The 21874-nt window shown below is 44.0% G+C and overlaps 1 protein-coding gene across 2 annotated transcripts in view; it reads left to right on the top strand.

The window, feature by feature from the left end:
• The first annotated feature begins 15619 nt into the window (after positions 1–15619).
• Positions 15620–21874, top strand: part of DEPTOR (DEP domain containing MTOR interacting protein) — a 131114-nt gene continuing 124859 nt past the window's right edge. The window contains exons 1-2 of one of the 2 annotated variants that reach the window (XM_073330243.2): positions 15620–15817; positions 16362–16457. In XM_073330243.2, the coding sequence (XP_073186344.1) occupies positions 16372–16457 (86 nt within the window). In that variant the 5' untranslated portion in view covers positions 15620–15817; positions 16362–16371. The remainder of the gene's footprint in view (positions 15818–16361; positions 16458–21874) is intronic. The other variant, XM_073330244.2, reaches the window with a different exon arrangement.

Here is a 21874-nt window from a genome sequence, read left to right as displayed (position 1 = left end):
GGTCTGAGCAGTACAGATCATTCTGAATCAACGAGCTGTCCTCTTCATTATTGACAGACTTTTGTGTCAACTGCAAATTCTAGAAAGCTTAGTTGACAGTCTGAGATGTTGCTCCAAGCCCCAGCTTTAGAGATTTCTCATTCTCTTTAGAGGATCTTGAGACTCTCACATGAAAAGTTTTAAAATTGCCACGAGAGTTTTGAAGGCATCAGGATTTTTTGACATATAGCAGACCTAGCAATTTTGTGGTGTTCTTTTAAGATCTGATTGTAAGCAATATACTTCTCTAGTCCCTGTGCTTGAGGGACTGAGTTCCTGAGAAGGAGGCGAGAATGTGTTACTGGTGGAGCGGGAGAGACTGAAAGGACAGAGTCTGAACGCATGTGTCCTACATATTTCCCTAAGAAAAAGGGTAATAACTATATAACCTGTAAGATACTTCCCCTCTGTCCCCCCGCTCCTCCCGGCCATGGCAGCTGCTAATGCTCAAATTATGGGGGGAAGAAGTAGGGGTCCTAAATGAAAGGACATTTTATTTTTAGAACACAGGCCCAACTTCCTCTTTTAAACACGCCAAACTCACAATGAAGTGAGTTTCAGTGAAGTCACACAAATGAGGGTCATTCTTGTCAGTTGCCAGCTTGTGCAGATCAAGGAGTGACTGGTTCACATTCTTTTCCAAAACACAAATGTTGAGTGCAATGAGTTTCCAGTCCTGATGGACACACTGGGCCAGATTTTCAATAGAGCTCAGTGCCCAACCGCTCCCATTGAGCACCTCAATGAAGTAGATGTTCAAAATTGCTTAGAGCCTAGCTGCTCTCAATGGGAGTCTGGCCACTTCATCATGTTCAATAACTGGCCCATTGTGTCCATATTCTGCCCTCATTTACACCCACATGACCCTGAATATTTTTTCCATTTTACTGAAAACTCTTACTTGAGTATTTGCACTGACTTCATTGAGAGACCTGGTGAGTAAAGACTACTTATGTCAGGAGCAGGCCCTCTGGATGACTCTGATTTAATTGTGACCCCAGGCTCAGATCCTTACCCTGATGCCCTAACTCCATGAAAGGATATAGAGTTGTAATTAGGGGAAATGTCATGGAGGGTGCTCACTGGGATCGAAGTCACTGGCTGCACTGCTCCAGACTCCTGGGGTTGCCTCACCCCCTCCAACTTCCCCCAACCACTCTAGATGGGCGTGAGCACAGCCTGGCTGAGCCCAGGAGGAGGGAGGGCACCAGCAGGAGATGGGCTCCCACAGGATTACAGGGCCCCATCTAAGCGGGCCAAACACTTCCACCACAGGGAGCCACTTTGCAACCCAGCTACCATGCTGCTGGGGCTTAGCTCACGCCCAGGGGGAGAGTCAAGGACAGCAGGGAAGAGACGGGAAGTTGGAGGAAGGGACAGGAAGACGTGTTGAGATGCTTGTTCTCAATGGGAGTGAGGGGACCCAGGACGGCTGCTCTGCAGGGGGAGGTGGGAATGGGTGTGTCAGCGGGAGAGGGTGTGGGTCTGTGTGTGTTCTGATGAGAAGTGGGATGAAGTGAGGCTGGGTGGAGGCCCAGGTGTCAAGAACAGGGTGGAGAGTCAGTGGGTGTTCTGCCTGGGGAGTGGGAGACTGTCAGGGATAGGGAAGAGAGAGGGTTGGTGCTCTGCATGCAGCGCAAGGGAAGCTACTGAGACTCTGCAGGGGTGCCGCCTGCTCTCAGCTGGGAAGGGGGATAGAATCATAGAATATCAGAGGTCATCTAGTCCAACCCCCTGCTCAAAGCAGGACCAATCCCCAACTAAATCATCCCAGCCAGGGCTTCGTCAAGCCTGACCTTAAAAACCTCAAAGGAAGGAGATTCCACCACCTCCCTAGGTAACGCATTCCAGTTCTTCACCACCCTCCTAGTGAAAAAGTTTTTCCTAATATCCAACCTAAACCTCCCCCACTGCAACTTGAGACCATTACTCCTCAGTGGTAGCAGATGACAGAACGAGAACAGTCTAGATCCATCCTCTTTGGAACCCCCTTTCAGGTAGTTGAAAGCAGCTATCAAATCCCCCCTCATTCTTCTCTTCCGCAGACTAAACAATCCCAGCTCCCTCAGCCTCTCCTCATAAATCATGTGTTCCAGTCCCCTAATCATTTTTGTAGGCCTCCGCTGGAGACTTCCCAATTTTTCCACATCCTCCTTGTAGTGTGGGGCCCAAAACTGGACACAGTACTACAGATGAGGCCTCACCAATATCGAATAGAGGGGAACGATCACGTCCCTCGATCTGCTGGCAATGCCCCTACTTATACAGCCCAAAATGCCGTCATCAAGGACACACTGTTGACCCATATCCAGCTTCTCGTCTACTGTAACCCCAGGTCCTTTTCTGCAGAACTGCTGTCTAGCCATTTGGTCCCTTGTCTGTAGCGGTGCATGGGATTCTTCCGTCCTAAGTGCAGGATCCTAACAGTTTGTGTTTCTCTTGCTAGGGCTGGCTGCATCTGGCCCCAGCCCAATTGCCCTGGTTCCTACCTTCTCCCCTGCCTCACCCTGAGCACCATTGTGGCCACTCCAGCCCTTCTGGGTCCCACTCTCACCTCCATCCCTAGCAATCACGGAGCCCCACTCAGGGTAAGTCACCGGTCCAGCCCTTGCAGCACCTGCCCACGGACAGAGGAACTTGTCAGTGGCCTGTGAAGTGGATGGAAGATTTCTGTGTGGCTGTGCGTGCACACAGTGTACAGGGAAATTGGTGAGAAGAAAGAGGGCCAAATCACTTCCCGGCTGCATCCTTGAATAAAGCAGAAGCGAGGTGGCCCTTAAAAGTAGCAAGCTCCCCTCCACCCCCCCCCCACTTCCTTGTAATTCAAGCTCTGCAGTTGACTCCTCGCAGATAAAGCAGCATGTGGGGATAGAGGGGGCGCTCTGGAGCCTTCTTAACCATCTCAGCACAGACCTTGCCTATGTGCTGGCTGGGATCAGGAATCTCTTCCTCCTGGTTGGTAGGAAGAAAACTTGCCTTCCGCCGAGAGTCCAGTGAAACTTTCCTCTTTGCACTGAATGCTTTGGGAATAAGGGTCCTGTGCCTAAGGAAGACATGGGGAGGGATGGGGGCTCTGAAAAACACCTGGTTCCATGCCATTTATTCTGGTCTCTCCTTAATGAAGGGAGCTTCCATGTGGCCTCCTTAACTATCTCTGCACAGACCTCGCCCACATGCTGGATGGGAGCCTGGTTTCTCTGTGGCCTGCTCAACTGTCTTGGCATGGACCTCGCCCGCATGCCAGAGGGGAGCTTTGCTTTTGCCTCAGGAGTCGCTTGGGGGACATTTAGTTAAACATGTTTGTAAATCCTTTTGCAAAGGGAGCCATCGTGTGGGCCATCTGGAGGCAGAGAATTCCGGAGAGATCTACTGTGGGGTGGGCCTAAGCCAAGTCTCTGAACAAAGATCTGCTCTGTCCCCAGCTATCATTAAGGTGGGGAACAGGGGGGACTAGAAAGTCTTCTACAGAGGGGACTAAAAGCTTAGAAGAACATGCTATTACTCATTCTAGCTCCTGTTCCTCTCCCCTTGCTCTGCTCCTGAACCCCCATTTCAAACCCCCAGTGCACTGAAACTTTTGATCAATTTGACACAATACTGTCCCCCCACACTTCCAAGTCATTGTACTTTTAGAATATCATTAATAGTAAATACTAAACAGACTTAGTAAAAATGCTTGTTTGCAATATTGTATTAATTTTCACATCATGTAAAAAATCCTAATTATACAATGAATTTAAAGTATTCTGTTCACTATTGATTTTTGTAGATTTGACTGAATGTGTGTATCTGATATATAAATTTGTAAATTTTAGATGTTATAACACGTGATCTATTAAAATGAAGACTAAAAGTGAATAAAGTATCATATGATCATGGCATATGAAAAGTATCATGGGTCACTTGCTGGAGGATTCTCTGCTCCTTGAGGTCTTCAAACTACAATTTGAGGACTTCAATAGCACAGAGATAGGTGTGAGGTCTTTTTTAGGAGTGGTGGGTGAAATTCTGTGGCCTGCATTGTGCAGGAGGTCAGACTAGATGATCATAATGGTCCCTTCTGACCTAAATATCTATGAATCTATGAGAAGAGTCTTGACAAGTGGATGACTCAGCTAAAATTAAAGTATATTTCCAATTCCATAATCTAAACACAGGACCCTTGTGGCAACACATCATAGGGTGATAAAATACCTGTAAAAGAACACATTCTTTTAAAGGTGCATTGGTGCCACTATTGTCAGCTTCAGTCTCAACAGTGACTCAAGCATATCTTTTTGGAGTGGAGGATTTTTTTTTCACCAGGAACTTGGTGATCTGAATTAGTTAATCATGAATCACTGAACAAGTGTCAGTAACGTTCACCTTGTTTGAAAAAACAGCTTAAAGAAAGTGTAATCTCATTTGGTTCTTCTCCCCAACCACTGTTTATAACATTAAACAGTCATTCCCATTGGACTGTTTGTTCCTTGTCAACAGAAAGCACAGTCTACTCTGTGTTGTGATACATCTTGAACCAACATTTCATCGTTAAGAAAAAAATGTTTTGACTGATAAAATGGAAAACTAGGACAATTCAGGCAGCTAGTAGGACAGAGTCCTTGTCATAAACAGGGCATATGGTCTCTTTCCCTAAAGCATGTGTGGTAAGCCCTGTTCCATCGGTTGCCCTATTGGCTGGGGAAACAACAATGCATTGGATAGCCTGCGATTGTGGACTGTGTTGTAATAGATCCGTGATTTGCAACCTTTTTTCATTTGAAGACCCCTACAAAATTTCAAATGGAGATGCGAATCCCTTTGACATAGCCTACAGAGCAGAAGTTGAAAACCACTGTAATAGATCATCACGCAAATTAAGAGTGGTGCTAAAAAACAAACAAACAAACAAAAAACAGAGGAGGATTGATCGGATCCTTTTTAAAGAAAAATAACATATTGCAGTACCAATCTTGTTTTGTAGGCTTGTTCTATTAAATTTCTGTCATTCTGTGGCTCCCCAGTAAACTTCTCACTGGGCTATGAGACCAGGAAGTGCTGGCCAAACACTCCTAGCTGCAAGTTGTTTTCAGAACAGAAAAGATACAATGAAATAGGAAACTTTATTCAGAAAAGTTTCAGAGTAGCAACCGTTTTAGCCTGTATTCGCAAAAAGAAAAGGAGAACTTGTGGCACCTTAGAGACTAACCAATTTATTTGAGCATAAGCTTTCGTGACGAAAGCTTATGCTCAAATAAATTTGTTAGTCTCTAAGGTGCCACAAGTACTCCTTTTCTTTTTATTCAGATAAGATACTCCAGTCATCTATAGCCTCTTTTACCCCTTGTGACCCAAGCAGTTAGCCAGTTCAGTGTCTTGCAGCTCGTTTCCATTAGGAGGAGTTTAGGAATAAATTATTAGGGCCCTACCAAATTCACAGCCACAGGCCATGAAAAACATGTCATGGACAGTGAAATCTGGTCTCCCACTGTGAAGTCTGGTCTGTTGGGTGCTTTAACCCTATACTATACAGATTTCATGGGGGAGACTAATGTTTCTCATATTGAGGGCTCTGACCCAAAAGGGAGTTGCAGGGGGGTTGCAAGGTTATTTTAGGGGGGCCGTGGTATTGCCATCCTTACTTCTGTGCTGCCTGGGTGGCTGGAGAGTGGTGGCTGGTGGCCGGAGACTTGTGGCTATTGGCAGGGCACACAGCTCTGAAAGTGGTGCCCCGCCATCAGCAGCGCAGAAGTAAGGGTGGCAATACCATGCTTATTTCTGTGCTGCTGCTGGTGGTGGCTCTGCCTTCAGAGCTGGGCTCCTGGGCAGCTGAAGAGCTGCAGGCCAGCTCTGAAGGCAGTGCCGCTGCCAGCAGCAGCACAGAAGTAAGAGTAGCAATACCACAAACCCTCCTACAATAACCTTGCGACCCCCCCCAACTCCCTTTTGAGCCAGGACCCCTAAAATTACAACACTGTGAAATTTCAGATTTAAATAGCTGAAATATTGAAATTTACAATTTTAAAAATCTTAGGACTGTGAAATTGACCAAAGTGGACTGTGAATTTGGTAGGGCCCTATTGATGATGGAGTCAGGTATTTCTTTGATGGAATCCTATTTATTTACAAAGAATGTAAAAAGTCGTATTTCTCTGAATGCACTAGGAATCAATCAAGAGGAGGCAGTTTCTTTGCTCAATATTCCAAGCCTCTTTTGCCAGCCAGCCCACACTCTACTACAAAAGCGGTCTCTCCTAGCATTATGCTACAAGTGTGATTCTGGCTGTCTTTAGCTTCTGCCTGCTTTCTTTGTCTGCTTCTGTTGTGTTCTCTTTTCACTGCCTGTGTGTGCATGCGCACACACACACACACACAGTTCCACCAAAAACAATAAGCAGCCCTCTGCGTTTCCAGTCAGCCCTCCAGTGAAACCCCTCTGTCCACATAGCTCAGCTCTTGACTAGCTTTGCATGTGCCCTGTGTTTTGGGTGGTGGCTCCTGTGTTTCAGCTATCTTATTCCAAAAGGAGCTTATTTGCTTCTTACGTTTATCCTGAATGAAGAGTGGCTGTTAAGCCCATTAGCTTCAATGAGTTTTCACTGAACTCCCAGCATAATACTTCCATGTTTCTTAAAGATGCCTCTCATAAAAGAACCAGTAGCTTCACTTACCACCATCCTTCCCCCGCCCACAAACATCAACAAATAACAAATCTCTAATTTACATTTCCCTTCCTAGCTAGCTTCCAAAAATAACCACATGGTGGCAGACTGATTTAACACATACCTAGTAAAAACAATTTATTTGACAAATATTTTTTTTAAAAAAGCAATTCAATGAATTGGGGCAAAAGCTCACATAATAATATAAGTGCTCACTTGTTTAAGGTAAATAACCCCAGTGTTCTAGAACTTGCAGGTGGCTTAAAGCCTGTTAGCCCTCCCTGGCTGTTTGAGTTTCCCTCTGGGGAAGATCTATTCTTCTGCTGGCCTCCTGGCAGACAGGTGCCAATCTAAAAGGCGGGTCCTAATTATGTCCCATTTCTCCTACCCATCATCCAACAAGATGGGGTACAAATACAAGTAACACCTCTTTTTAAGTAGTTTCCACATACTTAAACACTTAGCGATAACAAGTTGTATGCATGCTGCTGCTAAGAGCATTTTATATATTTAGCACTTTAAATTATGCACAGTGATGTATGCTTCCTAATGAATAAAATAAGTGATATTGCCCAGGAGCTACTTGAAAAAAAGATACCTCATAAACTAAGGAGGTTTCATAGCACAAAGGCTACAACTTCAGTTACCAACCTTAAACAGATAAATTACAATTTCAATTTCAATAAATTACAATTTCATCCCTTCCTGTTGTTGCTATTTTGTGGCCAGTTATTCTGACCCTAAACTACCTTTTGACCAAATAAACAGCTGAACATTTATCATTGTTTTGCCCACGCAGACCTGGACACAAACTTGGACCATAGGCTAAAAAGAACAGACACTGGTGGATATTGTCTTAATAGCATTGACTGACTCCATTCATTCTGAGGGTATGTCTACACATGGAGCTGGGGGTGTGACTCCCAGTTTTCATGGACATACGTGCACTAGCTCAATGAGCTAGTGTGCTAAAAAGAGTAGTGTAGTCAGGGTAGCATGAGCAGCACTGAGCAACCAGCATGGACTAGCCATGCCAAGTATAAACCCTCCTGAACCCTATGGGTATGTACTTCACACAGCCGTGCTTCCATGGCTACACATGAGTATGTATGAGTATGTAGGTATTTTCCACTGAATGCATCCGATGAAGTGAGCTGTAGCTCACGAAAGCTTATGCTCAAATAAATTTGTTAGTCTCTAAGGTGCCACAAGTACTCCTTTTCTTTTTGCGAATACAGACTAACATGGCTGCTACTCTGAAACATGAGTATGTGTAAGTGAGCTTGGAATTACACCTACACTTGGAACTAGGAGTAACCAGAGAGTTGTTAACCTCTCCCTACAACTCTGGCCCAAAGTGGTGACAAAATTTACATCGTGCAAGACTATGCTGTACCACCAGATGCCACTAGCAACTAGAGTGATATTTTTATGTCTAGCATACTATTCAGCCTCTAGATGTCTCTGTGCAGTATAGAGTTAAAGATGGGGAATGGTCCCTGTTTGGTAAACTAGGGAGACAAAGCTGAAACTCTAGCTTTATAGAATGCTGTTTGCTAATGGCTGTAGCTTATAGTTTTCTTTAATAAATGAGCTGGACTGTGATTTCACATATCATGGCAGCAGCTGCTTGGCTGGCATCCCACCAAACTCCCTGCTCCTCAAACCAAAATTGTATATCCAGATTGAACAAGTCATAACCACTATCAGATAAACGTAGCTGGAGAAAAACACACCTGGGCAATTGTACAAAATAGTCAAATGTTCTAAGGAGGGCCTTACCAAATTCAGTCCATTTTGGTCAATTTCACGGTCATAGGATTTAAAAAATCATAAATTTCTTGATGTCAGATATTTAAATGTAAAATTTCATGGTGGTGTAACTGTAAGGGTCCTGACCCAAACAGGAGCTGTGTGGAGGTGGCTGCAAGGTTATTGTAGGGGGTGGTCTTAGTACTGCCTCTGTCAAGGTTCCTCCCCCACTCTGAACTCTAGGGTACAGATGTGGGGACCTGCATGAAAAACCTCCTAAGCTTATCTTTACCAGCTTAGGTCAAAACTTCCCCAAGGTACAAAATATTCCACCCGTTGTCCTTGGACTGGCCGCTACCACCACCAAACTAATACTGGTTACTGGGGAAGAGCTGTTTGGACGCGTCCTTCCCCCCAAAATACTTCCCAAAACCTTGCACCTCACTTCCTGGACAAGGTTTGGTAAAAAGCCTCACCAATTTGCCTAGGTGACCACAGACCCAGACCCTTGGATCTTAAGAACAATGAACAATCCTCCCAACACTTGCACCCCCCCTTTCCTGGGAAATGTTGGATAAAAAGCCTCACCAATTTGCATAGGTGACCACAGACCCAAACCCTTGGATCTGAGAACAATGAAAAAGCATTCAGTTTTCTTACAAGAAGACTTTTAATAAAAATAGAAGTAAACAGAAATAAAGAAATCCCCCCTGTAAAATCAGGATGGTAGATATCTTACAGGGTAATTAGATTCAAAAACATAGAGAACCCCTCTAGGCAAAACCTTAAATTACAAAAAAGGTACACAGACAGAAATAGTTATTCTATTCAGCACAGTTCTTTTCTCAGCCATTTAAAGAAATCATAATCTAACACGTACCTAGCTAGATTACTTACTAAAAGTTCTAAGACTCCATTCCTGGTCTATCCCCGACAAAGACAGACTATAGACAGACACACAGACCCTTTGTTTCTCTCCCTCCTCCCAGCTTTTGAAAGTATCTTGTCTCCTCATTGGTCATTTTGGTCAGGTGCCAGCGAGGTTACCTTTAGCTTCTTGACCCTTTACAGATGAGAGGAGCTTTCCCCTGGCCAGGAGGGATTTCAAAGGGGTTTACCCTTCCCTTTATATTTATGATGGTAGTGTATCACCATCCTTACTTCCACGCTGCTGCTGGCAGGGTGCTGCTTCAGAGCTGGGTTCCTAGCCAGCAGCCACTGGTCTCCGGCCACCCAGTTCTAAAGGGAGTGCAGAAGTGAGGGTGGCAATACCACAACCCTCCCCCCCCAATAATATTGTGACACACCCCCCCCCTGACACACAGAGGTGGATTAAGGTTTCCTGGGGCTGTGGGCCAGAGCAAGTGGGAGGCCCACCCCATCCCTTCTGCCTGGGGCCCTGCCCCCATTCCCCACTTCTGTTTGCATCCCTGCCCAGTCCCACCCCTTTCTGCCCTTTCCCCAGGGCCTGTCTCTGTTTCTCCCAGGGTGCTCCCCTTTCCACCACCCCCACTGCAGCCCCACCACCCCTTTTGCTCCTTTCTGCCTCCCCCAACTATGGGCCCAAGACCAGAGATGCTTTGTCCCCATGCCACGGCTCCAGGGCTGCAATGGGGAGTAAGAGCTCCTCCAGTCCCAGGCCACCAGTGGAGGTCTGCGTGACAGGGCTTCCTCTGCCACCCCCCCCCACTTCTGTGGGGGACCAGGGTTGGGGTGCTGGGGCTTCTCCCACCCGGCACTTCTGCCAGAGAGCAGGTCAGGCACAGGGGCTTGCTCTGGTGGGGATGGGCGCCTCTGGGGAGGAGGTGGGGCTGCCCCCAACCGGCTTCTGCTGCGAAGGGGGTCTAGGGCTGTTGGGAGAGGGGGCTTCCCTCATCCCACAGCTGCAAATGGGGTCAGAGGCCACTGGGGAAGGGGGGGCTTCCCCCATTCTGTGGCTGCTGCCAGGGACGGAGGCCACTAGCGAGGGGTTTCCGCCACCCAGCACTGCTGCCGCAGAGCAGGGTCAGGGCGCAGGGGCTTCCCCCGCCCTGGCAGCCGGGGCCCCTCGGCATATGCCCCATCTGCCCAGTGGCTAATCCACTACTGCCCCTGCAATATCCTTTTGGGTCGGGACCTCCAGTTTGAGAAACATTGGTCTCTCCCGTGAAATCTGTATACTGTAGGGTAAAAGTACACAAGACCACATTTCACAAGGAAGGCCAGATTTCATGGTCCATGATGTGTTTTTCACGGCTGTGAATTTGGTAGGGCCCTAGTTCTAAGGCATCTTCCCCCATATTTAACAGACTGCTTTCTGATGTTTCTGTTGACTTCCTTGACTTTCTGGATTTGGGAGATCATTTAATGCAGAGTGGTATGAAGACATGAGTGGAAGAAACAAGTGGCATAATTGGCAGATCAAAGGGAGAGTGGAAATGTTTGGACACAGTTGTTTGAAGGCAAGGCTGAGTAGTAATTTAAACTTGGTCTATGGGTAAGGGGAGTCCAGTGGAATGCTTCAAAGAGCAAAGTAACCATCTTATAAACAGGCCAGGAATATGTGGCTGCTGCATTTTGGATGGATAGAGGGGTAAAAATATGAATATCAGGAAAACGAGTGATGAGGAGGTCACAGTAGTCAAGATAATTGACATGGCATGGACTAGTGTGTCATTCATCAACATGGGAAGGAGGATAGAGTTTGTTTTGTAATAAAATGTCAGATACCAGCGGTCACTTCAGAAAATGTCCGCAAAACATGATTTTTACATGATATATTATGTCTGAGTCACATTATTAATTAGAAATAATTTACTATAAGGTTAGAATAGGTTTCTATAATGTTGCTTCATTAAAAATCCTTTACCTTGATCAGTGAATATGGACTGGATTAACCAAATTGGTTAATTTTTGCACACTTAAAGGTGTAACTTTCTTCTTCATTGGAAAAGCTTTCCATGTACTTTGCAAAGCAGTCAATAGCAGTGAAATCAGATTTATGGCATACTGAGTTTTAAGAAGTTGTCTCTATCAGGTTTATCCCCACTAAACCATTATTTTTTCTAATCTATTAATAGATTAAACACATTTTTCCTGTCAATTAATCTACCTAATGATATTCACAACAATATAAACACTCTGTGAAGCATGCAGTCATGTTAATATGAAAATAGCATGTAATCAGCTGACAATCTGCCTCTAAAAGTTCAAGAGCATCCGTATAAAACATACAGAGTCTATATCTGTGTATGTGTATCTCTATGTCCTGCAATTTTGGATCCGCATGTAGTATTTTGCCACTTTTCTGAAATTAATCACCACTTGCAGCCTGTGAGAAAATTAAGTATCATATAATACTAACTAATTGGTAATATAAAAAGAAGTACATGCCTTGCTAATATACATAATTGTCTGTTTTACAGATAATACTCATCGCTACACAGCTAAGGATCAAATTATCTTTCCTGTCAAAGCTCTATTTCAATCAGAGCTCAGATACTATTATGGTGATGGGTGAAATATAAGAATTTAAATAAATAAGACCCCAATTCTAACTTTGCAAAAGGTAGAACAAATCAGCACAAGATTTAAACTGTCATCTGCTATTGATGAACTTTGCAAGAATTTTGATCTTATACAGTATATTTTAGAGATAGGGAAGTTTAAAATAAGCAGTTTCTCTGTTTGATAGTTTCTTAACTTTTCCTGTGGTTTGTCACATGTCTCAAACAGCTTAGCCTAGAAACCTAATGTGTTCCATTCTTTTAATTACATAAGCACTGATGTGTCTGACTAATTTGGACTTGTTTAGTGGGAAAACTATACTGTCTTAACAATGTTTTGAAGGTTACAACAAATGAACACCAATAAATGCAATCTGTCCATGGGAAAAGGTATTATATTTAGTATGAAATGAGGGGAGAGTTGGCAATACCTGGCCAGACCCCTGGCACTTGAAAAATTAGCCAGCTATGAGACAACAATAGGTGACTGTATTCTCTGCAAATAAGTGTGTGTGTGTGTATGTAAAATAAATATATATACAAAATCAAAAATATACTTAATTTTTATCTGTGCTAAAATAAAAGTAAAGCTGAAAAGCCACAAATCTGGTTTATATTTTTCTATCTCCCTCGATGAGGGAGGAACCAGGTATTTTAAAATCTGAGGTCCACATAATACTTGCTCTCGTGGAAAAAGAGGAGAGGAAAAACTAAAATGGTTTAAAATCCCTCACCCTATTTATCTGATGCCTTTTCTCTCTAAAGAGCTCCCCCATCCTTTCCATTAAATAATCAATACCTTAATGGTTTGTTCTGTCATTGTCCTTATGTAGTTCTAGTCATCCAATCAGGGAAAGAGAAACAATATTATGTGCCCCAATGACTAATCACATAGCAGAAATGACAAATACATGAATATTTGTAACCATCTCTTTGTGAGAAAGTCACAGACTAACAAATGTCTGCAAAAAGGTCTTCCTTGAACAGTATTTAAAACAGGTTGCTCTACTTATCACACCATTCCCATCCATTGCACTTTCTGCCACAGTGCCACCCATAGATCTCCACCTGTTCTATGTGCCTGAAACATGTCTTCATCATTCTGAGCTTTCCCCAAGACAGAGTGTATGTATGGTTTCAGAGTAACAGCCGTCTTAGTCTGTATTCGCAAAAAGAAAAGCAGTACTTGTGGCACCTTAGAGACTAACCAATTTATGTATGCTCACTCATGCCAACCCCGAGAACTGATGGTGAAAGTAGAGTGCAAAGCAGTATCCACTACTGCCTGTGTGAAAATAACCCCTTTCTTTGATAGGTGATACTCAAGTTCTTATTCACAAAGTTTGCTTCTTAATTAGTGTTCTGAGTTCCTCGTTTGCATGACGAAGCTAGTTCGTTAATCCCTGAGTCACAATTTACCTGCTTAAACATTTACCCTTTTAGAATGTTGAGGAAATGATACAAATGCATAATATGGGAATATATATTTAGTGGGAAGCACTCTAACATGATACCCTCAGATCTTTCCCATCCATGCAGTAATGTTCTATAAATAGTGTAAGAAACTTCAATTTCAACATGTGTAACAAGTGATAAATTGGATGTCAGGTGTACCCGCACAAAAATGCAACTCCATAATCTTTAGATAATTCTGAACAGAAAATGACATTCTCCTAGATTTCTAAGTTAAAAAAAAAAGTCAGCCAAATTCACATTTTATACAGAAATGCTCTGTAATTTAAACTATGTAACATTCTTTTGAAATATGCTTTAGCTCAACCACAAGATATGGTTTTGAGTTAGGAATTACTGGCTGAAATTCTTTGTTATGCAGGAGGTCAGACTAGATGATCAAAATGGTTCACTATGGCCTTAAAGTCTGTGAATTCATGAAAAGGTAAGAAACCAAAATATACACTGGCCAGTTCATCCTCCTGAAGTGGGCTGGAATAAAAAGGAATATCATCATGTAACTAAAGAGCATTCAGCTGAAATTTGTATAGAGTATTTACATACGAAGCAGTGTCAGGCTTGGTGAAATTCCCAAAGTCATGTCTCCCTCTGGAGCAGGGACACTACTGGGTGAGTGTAGGGTTGCCAGCCGTCTGGTTTTCGACCGGGACGCCTGTTTGAAAACGGACCCCGGCGGCTCCGGTCAGCAGCAGTTAAAAGTCCAGTTGGCGGTGCAGCGGGGCTAAAAGAGGCTCCCTGCCTGCCCTGGCTCTGCACAGCTCCCTGGAAGTGGCCGGCACGTCCGGCCCCTAGGTGCCAGGACAACCAGAAAAGCTCAGTGTGCTGCCCCTCCCCCCAGCGCCGGCTCTGCAGCTCCCATTGGCTGGGAACCACGGCCAATGGGAGCTACGTGGGTGACGCCTGCAGGCATGGGCAGCGCACACAGTGCAGAGTCACCTGGCCGTGCCTCTGCCTAGGGACCAGACATGCTGACCGCTTCTGGGAGCAGCGTGGAGCCAGGGCAGCCAGGTAGCCTGCCTTAGCCCCCTGTACCACTGACTGGGAGCCACCTGAGGTAAGCGCCACCCAGCCGGAGCCCGCACCCCAAACCCTCTGCTACAGGTCAGAACCTCATCTCTCATCCAAACTCCCTCCCAGAACCCGCACCCCCTTCTGCACTCCAAACCCCTTGGCCCCAGCCCCACCCCAGAGCCCGCACCTCCAGCTGGAGCCCTCACCACCTCCCAACCCACAGCCCAGTGAAAATGAGTGAGGGTGTGAGAGAGCGAGCGACAGAGTGGGGGGGGCAGGACAGAGTGGGGGGCACAGGGGCAGGGCAAGGGTATTCCTTTTTGTGCAATTAAAAAGTTGGCAACCCTAGGTGAGTGGGGTGAAAGCAGATTCTGCAAGATGCACTATAGGTGCACTTGAAATCTGTCTCCCATGTGGGAAGTTTCTGGGTTTTTTTCTGTACTTGTTGGAATTTAGCACCCCCTTTTGACTGGGTATGCAAAGAATTGGGAGTGGGGAGCTGTTTCTGATTAATACCCTACTTAGAGTTTGCCTAACAGGTGACCAGGAATACAAAGTGCTAGAGATAAGGGGCAGTTCAGATTATAGGCTGGAGTGCTTAGAATTTGGACTTAGATTTCTCTTTGCAACTACCCAAGGATAGCTGCCAAGGTACATTCTGTGCAACCTGAGAGGCATTGTACTTCGGCCAGGAACCAGGTACTGCAACAGACTAGCACAATTCTATACACTTGGCTGGGTTTCTGCTTTCTAGTGCTCCCTCACTAAAGACCCCTATACTGAGCAAGGGAAAGAGCCCCAGAAGGAAAAGTCTAGGGTGATTTAGGAGGAGGATCACACTGGGAGCTCTGTACTCACTACAAGGGGTCAAGGCAAAATTAGAGGAGTAGGGCAGGGAATTTGGTTCTAAAGGATGTCTATTTATTCTTCTCTCTTTTCCCCCTCCCTCCTCCCCACCCCTTTATTTTTAGTTGCCGTAGACAAAGAAATGCAGGAAGGGAAAACTCTGTATGGAGAGTGAGGACAGGAACAGCTGGAGTTTTCCTTGCAAGAGGGTGGGGTGCAGGGGAGGGTGTGTTAGCTGTATCCTGAGTCCTCAGAGCACCTCTCCTGTTGCTCGGTAGCTTAGGCTGCACTCTGCCGTCTAAAAGGTCGCTTGTGATAAACATAGGGTCTCCCTCCTCCGCCCTCAAACCTTGTCTGCTACGACTTTCGCTGTGACATTCAGTCTTTTCCATGCTGGAGGAAGTAGTTGCGAGCAATGTGATAGACAGAGGGGGACGCTGCTGTCTTGGCTGGACCTGCTGCTGCAACCACGTGTCTCTCTCTCTCTCTCTCTGGCTGTGACACGGTAGCAAGGAAATTGGTGGGATCTTTCTTTATCTCCACAAAGGAAAGGTGACCTGCACAATCAAGGTAAGCGAAAGTGAGGCGTGGATCTTCTGTTAGGAACCAGCAGATGGGGAAGTCAGTCTCTCAGAAAGGCTTTTTGCAAAGGGAAGCTGAGCAGAAAGCGTGTGTCCTTTGAGCTGTCAAAAATAAATTGTATGCGGGAATTTAAAAGCGCAGCTCTTCTCTTTTGAGAAGCCAGACAAGTAGCCATGCAACGATGTGCTGCAAAATAAGAATCACCCTTGCAGCTTTGCAGCGCTGGGAAACGCAATCAAAGTAACCGATCGATGGGACTTAATTAAAACGAAGCAGACCCTGCAGGAGACTAGAACTGGACAGAAATGTTCCCTTTGTGCGATGCAGATTAAGGATATGTTTAGTTACTGGGTTTGCAGGGAAGGAAGGGGATTTTAATAAGGTGGGGGGTGGGGGGAGGTTGGGATGTATTTATGTTGTCATTTAACCTAGCCTAGTTGTCATTTAACGAGCATATTAAACCAGCCCAGTCATCCAGTGCTGAGAGCAGCAGCCTCCCTTAGCCCTCTTGTGTTGTGTATGTCCCTGGCAGGCTGGCCGCGATGGAGGAGGACATGGGCAGCATGCAGCAGAAGGCTGCTGAGCTGGAGCACATGGCCGAAGTCTTGCTCACTGGGGAGCAGTTACGGTAGGAGATGGCTCCTTCCTCCCGCACAAGCATTACTAAAGACGCTAAAAGGGGAAACTCCTTTGATCCTGTACTTAAGGAAATTGCTGTTAAACGGCCAGCTAAAGGGCCAGGTTTTTTTTACTTCACAGTGGTGTAAATCTGGATTAACTCCGTTTAAATCAATGGCTCAAATTTTGTTCTCGGTTGCACAGGTGCAACCCTGTAGGGTCTGATTCTGGTTTCCCACTGGTGTGAAGCAGAAGTAACTCCACTGATGTCAATGGTGTGAACCTGATGTAAGTGATAGCTAGAATCAGAACTGCAACCTCCGTGAATTTGTGTGCCTCACCCTCTCAAAACCCAAATTATCCGTGCACACATATCTCTTCCAGACCTGCTAAAGCACACACGTTTGGGAAATGAAGGGTTTTTGTGTGTGCTTCAATTAGACTCTTAAAAAACTCCTGCTTTCAGCCTGTCACAGCTGCTCTGCTCTGCTGTTTCAGCTAGGAATTGGGCTATATGTAAATAGTATTGCGGGCCTGGCTGGGGTAATGAGTTATATCATCCTTGCAATATTTACTGAGACTGCTACAGTCCAGGGGCAGCTTTCTATTCTGTTTAGGGACTTCTAATTTGGTCATAGCTGTACTATCTGAGGACTCAGGGGAAGGTGACAGCAGGTCAGCAAAGAGGTTTTAAAAGGCAAAACCAGAAGAGGAATAATTAAAAAATAGATTTTAATAGATTTCTGGTCCAGCTCTTCAAATATGATTGGCACTATAAAAATGATTAAGTTAGATGGATAGAATAAACCTCTATTAAGATCCAGGTTTTTTTAGTCTCTTAGATCCAAAGTCTTTCTGCATTATTCCAACAGTCTTTTTTTATTAAGGTTTTTTTACTTTTGAATCTGTTGACCAAATTCCTATGCATTACACAGAGCAATAAAGAAGAAAATTTAAAGCTTCCAAATTCTCACTGTTAACATTGTAAGGAGAGTGATCACTTTAGATAAGCTATTAGCAGCAGGAGAGTGGGGTGGGAGGAGGTATTTTTTCATGCTTTGTGTGTATATAAAAAGATCTACACTTTCCACAGTATGCATCTGATGAAGTGAGCTGTTGCTCACGAAAGCTCATGCTCAAATAAATTGATTAGTCTCTAAGGTGCCACAAGTACTCCTTTTCTTTTTGCGAATACAGACTAACACGGCTGTTACTCTGAAACCTGTTAACATAACTTGTGATTGAGAAAATATAGAAGATTGTATGATAGTGGTATAATCAGAAAGAGGTAATAGCAGTGTTTGCCAGAAGTTTTCTTAAATTATTTGCTGAAAATTTGAAAATGCTGGTTTAACATTTTTCATTCATAATTTTGAAAATGTTGCTTGATCTGGGAGCTGTTAAGATGAGAACCAAAGTTTCTTGATTTCATCTCAATAGAAGTCAAATATTCAGACTAACAAAGTTATATATTTTAAAATACAAATTGATCTTAATTCACTCTTGTGAATCTGATTGCAGGATTGGGGCCTAGGTTTATCTCTGAATTTGTATCCCCCTCTGATACAGATATTTGTGTCTTATTTTTTCACTGTTTAGAATCTTCTGGGCAACAGAATAGGTTTCAGAGTAACAGCTGTGTTAGTCTGTATTCGCAAAAAGAAAAGGAGTACTTGTGGCACCTTAGAGACTAACCAATTTATTTGAGCCTGGATTTGTGCAGGAAATGGCCCACCTTGATTATCATGCACATTGTGTAGAGAGTTGTCACTTTGGATGGGCTATTACCAGCAGGAGAGTGAGTTTTTGTGTGGGGGGGTGGAGGGTGAGAAAACCTGGATTTGTGCTGGAAATGGCCCAACTTGATGATCACTTTAGATAAGCTATTACCAGCAGGACAGTGGGGTGGGAGGAGGTATTGTTTCATGATCTCTGTGTGTATATAAAGTCTGCTGCAGTTTCCACGGTATGTATCCGATGAAGTGAGCTGTAGCTCACGAAAGCTCATGCTCAAACAGAATAGGTTTGTTAGCTGCACATTTTGTTTCAGAAAATAAGGGCCTCTAATATATGGTAGCAAACGGGGTCGTAGACAAGTTTTGGCCAATGGTATATTTGTGGTTTCCTTTTCTTTTCCCATCTAAGAGAAGTATATAAATATTAATGCTAAATAAATAACTTGCCTGATTGATTCAAAGAGGAAGATATTACAATAAAGGTATTATAGGTGCGTATAGGACAGACAAACTGATGCTAGAAAATTACTATACACACATATTCTGAAGAAACATACTGTACTCAGTTCTTACTGATGCTTACAAATGTTACATAAGACCTTAAAGGGGATGATTTAGTGACTGGTGATTATGTGGGTAAATGTGTATGAGTAAGTGCCACATACTTCAGGATGACTGCCAATGTTCCCTTTAATTTTTCCCATTCATGTGCGGAATTAATTTTGCTATGTGCACCAATATGCAGATGACATGTGGCAGGGGTGAGGCTGAGGGGCTTGGAGTGTGGAAGGGGGCAGGACGCCACCAAGGGCCGTGCACTTAACTCCTCCAGCCCTGGAGCACCTCTCCTCACTGCAGCAGCTCCGGGGCTGGAGGAGTTAAGTGTACGGCCCTTGGTGGCGTCCTGCATGGCCGCACAGGCGTGCACCTTAGCAGGCACTTAGATGACTGCATACCTCAGGCGTGGAAGAATAAAAGGAAAACAGAAGAGGGGTACAAGGTTATGCAAAAAAAAAAAACCCTATGAAAATCAGGTGTTTATAATTATACTCTCGTATTATTTGTAAACCAAATCAGTGTGTGTGACTTAATTCACATACTTGAAATAACTTCATTAAAAATTCTTTGTGGATGTGTAAGGTGATGGTAGGTCATGCTACATACCTTTATTAGCTATAATAATAAATGTTTGGGACCCAATAGTCCCTTCTACTTTTAGAGGTAGTGGATATCTAAGCAAATCTCTAACTAAATTACTGCTGCAAGAATGCATGACCAATGGGAGCATAGGTTCTGAAGAAACCATGATCTCAGTTGGAAGGAGACCCAGAGGAGCAGTGCAGAGGGTCCAGCCTTCTACAGGACTGGGGTTTAGAAGCTGCAAACCTGCCTCCTCACTATGGTCCCAATGCATCTCCGGGTAGGCAGCTATCTGAAGTGTATGTCACTGGATTTCCTAGCAAGATGGATTTCTCTGGGGGAGGGTATCATAGCCTTTGCTAGTTATAGTTTGGACAGTATTAGGTTTAAAGAAATTTAATAATCAGAATATATAGTTGTATTAATATATATAATATGATTGAAGTCAATGGGAGTTTTGCCTGCATAAGAACTTCAGGATCTGGCCCTAAATTATTTATGTCCCAATAGGTGTCAATGAATCATGTTAATTTCAACATTGTTTTGAGAAGGGATTAGGTTGTCGTGGTTGCTGTGAGTTTTTTGTTTCCAACAGTATAGCTATCCTCATGTAGAGAATTTTGAATCGTAACTTAGTTTACAAATTACCTTTCCTCTGGCAACAAAAAACTGCTTCAATAGCTGGGTCCTTTATGTTAGTAAACGTGTTCTGGAGTCTTACACTACTCTCTGGCTGCATGCATGCTCTCTCTGACAAGTCACACCTGTCTGCTATCTTGCCCTTCTGCACAGGATGAGTTCAATAATGGTTTACCACTGCCAAATCCCTGACAGGTAGTCTTTTTCTAGTCCACAGGCCCCTTGTTTTCTCATGCTTCATGTCGTTAGTGTCCATGGGCCATAGTTAGCCCACAGAGTAATGGGAAACATTAGAATATCTGAACCCACACCTATCTGGTTGCTTACTAAAATTTGACTATGATCTAGAATAGTAAACTCTGGAGTAGGTGTGACTTCAATAACATTTAATCACTTTCCTTCTATGATATTGTGGTGACCTAAATCTTTATATTCCTCTTATTTTATAAGCTCTTGAGCTGTCTTGAAGCCACTGTCTTTAGGCTAGGACACTATTTCAGCTTTTGAGCAAGCATGTATGCAACATGGTAGAGAAAAGGGCAACATTTAGTTTGTGTCATAAATATTCATCATGAAGGAGGTATGTGTATTTCCCCCCTTTTCAAGTTCTAAAATAGGGGGCCAGGAAAGCTTTTTTCCAATAGCATTCCAAAGCCCAGTAGCTGCATTAAAGGGTTTTTCGCCTTCCTTTAACACATTGAGAATTGGCCATTACTAGAGGCAGAATGTATTAGATTCATCTGTTGGTTCACCTGAGGTGTCTCTCCCCTGCAGACTTCCTAAGACCGCTAGGAGGTGGGGAAGAAGATTTCCATCCTTTGAACCTTCTACAGTGTGTGGGACAGGGTGCTCTAGTGTTAGCTACCCAAATAAATCATATTATGGATTTTATTTTTTTCTTTCCAAAAACCCAATGAAATTCCATCAAAGCATTGCCTTGAAAGCATTAAGGGTTCAAAATGGAGCACTCCACGATCGGGGAATCTATTCCATTACACAGTCTTAATCATAATCAACATACTATTTCACAAGTATTACTATTCTCATTTTTTCGTACAGACTCTGAGGCGTCTCACCCTGTTACATGCTTCATTGTTGTACACGTATACTAATTTTAGTAGCGTTATGGTTCCATATATCTTTACTGATGTATGGCTTGATTTTGAAAGGTCCTGGGGATCTGCAGCTCTCATTGACTTAAATTGAATTTATGGATGTTCGGCACTTCTGTAGATCAAGCTATTACACCTTTAATATGCTAAGACATGTGTTTTTAATAATTACAGCCACCATTTAGAAAACAATTTCCTTTCAGTCTACACAGTTACAGGAAGCTACATGTATGTAGCAAGACTGTTAAAATGCACATATATGTATTTATATTTTGTTTGAGAAATACCCTATGATCAAGGAATTGAAGATCAAGTAATAATCATGCCCATGCACTGAGGGCAGAATTAACACTGCTCAGGCAGCCTGGCTTTTCCATTTCTTGTATGCTGGGCTCTTTACCCATTCTCCCACTGCAGTGTTTTTGGTGTGGGCAGTTTGCAGAGGTAGGCATGTGACACGTTATCATTACCTTATTGGTATTGTGGTGGTGCCCAGAAGCCCCAATCACAGACCAGGACCCCATTGTGTTCGGTGCTGCACAAACGCAGAACAAAAAATGGTCCATACACACCTTGTCTACAACACAGATCTCATCCCATATGTCAGCTAGCTGTCCTGCTGGACAATTGATGGCAGCTGCAAGTGTCATTGAAAAAGAGAATGTTCCTAGGGAACTGAGGTCGGATTCTGCCTGGACTCCATCCCCTCTTTGTTCACTGATTGCAGACCCATCTTCACCCTATGGAAACAGGCACGCAAGGCCTAAGTAGGTGGGAATCTGAAACTGCAGAGAGTGGGG

Source organism: Lepidochelys kempii, chromosome 2, assembly GCF_965140285.1.
Source record: "Lepidochelys kempii isolate rLepKem1 chromosome 2, rLepKem1.hap1, whole genome shotgun sequence".
Lineage (NCBI taxonomy): Eukaryota > Metazoa > Chordata > Testudines > Cheloniidae > Lepidochelys > Lepidochelys kempii.
This window is presented reverse-complemented; position numbering and strand designations above follow the sequence as displayed.